The sequence below is a fragment of the Colobus angolensis genome, unplaced genomic scaffold (genome assembly GCF_000951035.1).
Source record: "Colobus angolensis palliatus isolate OR3802 unplaced genomic scaffold, Cang.pa_1.0 Scaffold293, whole genome shotgun sequence".
Lineage (NCBI taxonomy): Eukaryota > Metazoa > Chordata > Mammalia > Primates > Cercopithecidae > Colobus > Colobus angolensis.
This window is the reverse complement of record NW_012116188.1, coordinates 2,580,787-2,584,120: the sequence shown is the minus strand read 5'-3', so window position 1 is coordinate 2,584,120 and position 3,334 is coordinate 2,580,787. Positions and strand designations below refer to the sequence as shown.

The 3,334-nt window shown below is 42.3% G+C and overlaps 1 protein-coding gene across 1 annotated transcript in view; it reads left to right on the top strand.

Moving 5' to 3' along the window:
* MASTL (microtubule associated serine/threonine kinase-like) overlaps positions 1 to 3,334 on the top strand; it is a 29,448-nt gene that overhangs the window by 6,191 nt on the left and 19,923 nt on the right. Inside the window, exons 2-3 of the mRNA XM_011949239.1 lie at positions 429 to 566; positions 2,596 to 2,735. Coding sequence (XP_011804629.1) covers positions 429 to 566; positions 2,596 to 2,735 — 278 coding nt within the window. The remainder of the gene's footprint in view (positions 1 to 428; positions 567 to 2,595; positions 2,736 to 3,334) is intronic.

The window sequence follows — 3,334 nt, the reverse complement described above, 5'->3', positions numbered from 1 at the left end:
TGTTAGCCAGGATGGTCTTGATCTCCTGACCTCGTGATCCACCCGCCTCGGCCTCCCAAAGTGCTGGGATTACAGGTGTGAGCCACCCCACCCGGCAGAGATCACTCTGTAATTTAAAAAAAAGGCAGGGAGCTGTGACTCACACCTGTAATCCCAGCACTTTGACAGGGGTATTGCTTGAGGCTCATTTTAGCCCGACCTGGGCAACATAGTGAGACCTTGTCTCTACAAAAACATAAAGTAGCCAGATATAGTGATGTGTGCCGGTAGTCCTAGCTACTTGGGAGGCTGAGGTGGGAGGATAACTTGAGCCTGGGAAATCAAGGCTGCAGTAAGCCTTGATCATGCCACTGCACTCAGCCTGGGTGAGAGATGGAGACTCTGTCTCAGAATAAAATAACATATCATTTTTATTTTATCTATTACAGGTTGTTAAAAAAGCAGACATGATCAACAAAAATATGACTCATCAGGTCCAAGCTGAGAGAGATGCACTGGCACTAAGCAAAAGCCCATTCATTGTCCATTTGTATTATTCACTGCAGTCTGCAAACAATGTCTACTTGGTGAGTAAATAATTTTTACTTTGTTTCTTTATCCATTCAGCAGTCAGTGGACCCAGTGATTTAAGAGAACCATGTCTGGGTTCAGAGTACTTGCGTTTGAATTCTGGCTGCACTCACTACCTTGGCAAATTTACCTGTTATATTAGTTAGAGTTCTCCAAAGAAAAAGAACCAATAGGATATATGCATATGTGTTGCGGGAAGTCAGGGAACCCGAACGGAGGCACCCGCTAAAGCCGCGGCAGAAGGACAAAAATTGTGAAGTTTTCATGGACATTTATTAGTTCCCCAAATTAATACTTTTATAATTTCTTACACTTGTCTTTACTGTAATCTCTGAACATAAATTGTGAAGATTTCATGGACACTTATCACTTCCCCAATGAATATCCTTGTAATTTCCTATGCCTGTCTTTACTTTAATCTCTTAATCCCGTCATCTTCTTTGTAAATTAAGGAGGATGAATGTCGCCTCAGTACCCTGTGATTGTGTCAACTGCACAAATTGTTTGTAGAGCATGTGTGTTTGAATATGAAATCTAGGCATCTTAAAAAAAGAACAGGATAACAGCGATGTTCAGGGAACAAGAGAGGTAACTTTGAACTGGGAACAAGAGTGGTAACTTTGAACTGGCCGCCGGTGAGCCAACCCGGAAGAGAGCTATATTCCTCCTCTTTCATAAGCAAATAGGAGAAATATCTCTGAATTCTTTCTCTCAGCAAGGAACATCCCTGAGAAAGAAAATGCACCCTGAAGGTAGGCCTATAGACGGCCCATTTTTAAGGCATCGCCCCTTTTTAAGGCATCCCATCTTTGTCTTTTGTGGTCAAAGGGCCAAGGGAATGAAATAAGCCCAGGTCTCCTGTAGTGCTCCTAGGCTTACTAGGATGAGAAAATTCCCACCTAATAAATTGTGGTCAAACAGGTTATCTGCTCTCAAACCCTGTTTCCTGATAAAATGTTATCAATGACAATGCGTGCCCGAAACTTCATTAGCAATTTTAATTTCACCTCATCCGGTGGTCCTGTGATCTCGCCCTGCCTCCATTAGCTTTGTGATATTTTATTACCTTGTGAAGTATGTGATCTCTGTGACCACACCCTATTCATGCACTCCCTCCCCTTTTGAAAATCGCTAATAAAAACTTGCTGGATCCTGCCGACATGTGATGTCTCTCCTGGACACCCAGTTTTAAATTTCTCTCTCTTATGCTCTTTCCCTTTATTTCTCAACCCAGCCGAGACACTTAGGAAATAGAAAAGAACCCATGTTAAACATCGGGAGCGGGTTCTCCTGAGACATATGGTGTGTGTGTATGTGTATGTGTATGTGTATGTATATATACACAGAGACACAGGCCAGGGGCCGTGGCTCATACCTGTAATTCAAGCACTTCGAGATGCTGAGACAGGAGGATCACTTGAAGCCAAGAGTTCAAGACCAACTCGGGGATGAGACTCTATCTCTACAAAAAAATTAAAATAAAAATTAGCTGGGCATGGTGGTGTGCAGCGAGCTAACAGAGATACCATTGCACATAACTGCACCCCAACCTGAGACAGAGTCTCCCTCTGTTGCCCAGGCTGGACTGCAGTGGCGCAATCTTGGCCACCCTGTGCCTTCTGGGTTCAAGCAATTCTCGTGCCTCAGCCTCCCAAGTAGCTGAGATTAAAGGCATGTGCCACCAGGCCCAGCTAATTTTTTGTATTTTCAGTAGAGACGGGGTTTCGCTGTGTTGGCCAGGCTATTCTCGAACTCCTGGCCTCAAGTGATCTGCCCATGTTGGCCTCCCAGAAGTGCTGAGATTATAGGCGTGAGCCACTGTGCCCAGCCTAAACAGTTTAATTTTTAATTAAAAACTATATGGCAACATGAATAAACCTAGTATTAATGTATTACGAGTAATAGCAAGAAAAGGTAGTTTTGTTATAGAGCCATGCCAAATATTGTAACTCTAATGCCCAAATACTAGATTTTTAAAGTAATCATATTATTTTTATTTCACAATGTTAAATTCTTTTTTGATAGGTAATGGAATATCTCATTGGGGGAGATGTCAAGTCTCTCCTACATATATATGGTTATTTTGATGAAGAGATGGCTGTGAAATATATTTCTGAAGTAGCACTGGCTCTAGACTACCTTCACAGACACGGAATCATCCACAGGTAAAGACCAACTTTTCTCCAAATTATTACTTAAAAATTCAAGTAATCAAATTATATATTATTTGTGTCTCAAATATTCATGGTAACCACTTGCACTTACTTCCAGGTTATCCAAAGTTTACTAGTAACTTGTATTCATTTAGAAATTAACTCTTCTTTCATCTCCCTGTGTTTTTAAAAATATATTGCTTTGAACATGAGTATAGCATGTATTTATTTATTTTTGTATTTATTTATCTTTTTCTTTGTTGAGACAGGGTCTCACTTTGTCACCCAGGTTGTGGAGTGCAGTGGCTTGATCTTGGCTCACTATAGCCTGGACCTCTGGGGCTCAAGCAATCCGCCTGCCTTAGCCTCCCAAGTGTCTGGGACTAGAGGCATGTGCCATTACTCCTGGCTTTGTGTGTGTGTGTGTTTGTGTGTTTGTGTGTGTGTAGAGATAAGGTTCCCAGGCTGCTCTTTAACTCCTGGGCTCAAGGGATCCTCCCACCTCAGCCTCCCAAAATGCTACAATTACAGGCATGAGCTACCACGCCCCACTAAGTATGGCATTTTTTTTTTTTTTGAGACGGAGCCTCACTTTGTCGCCCAGGCTGGAG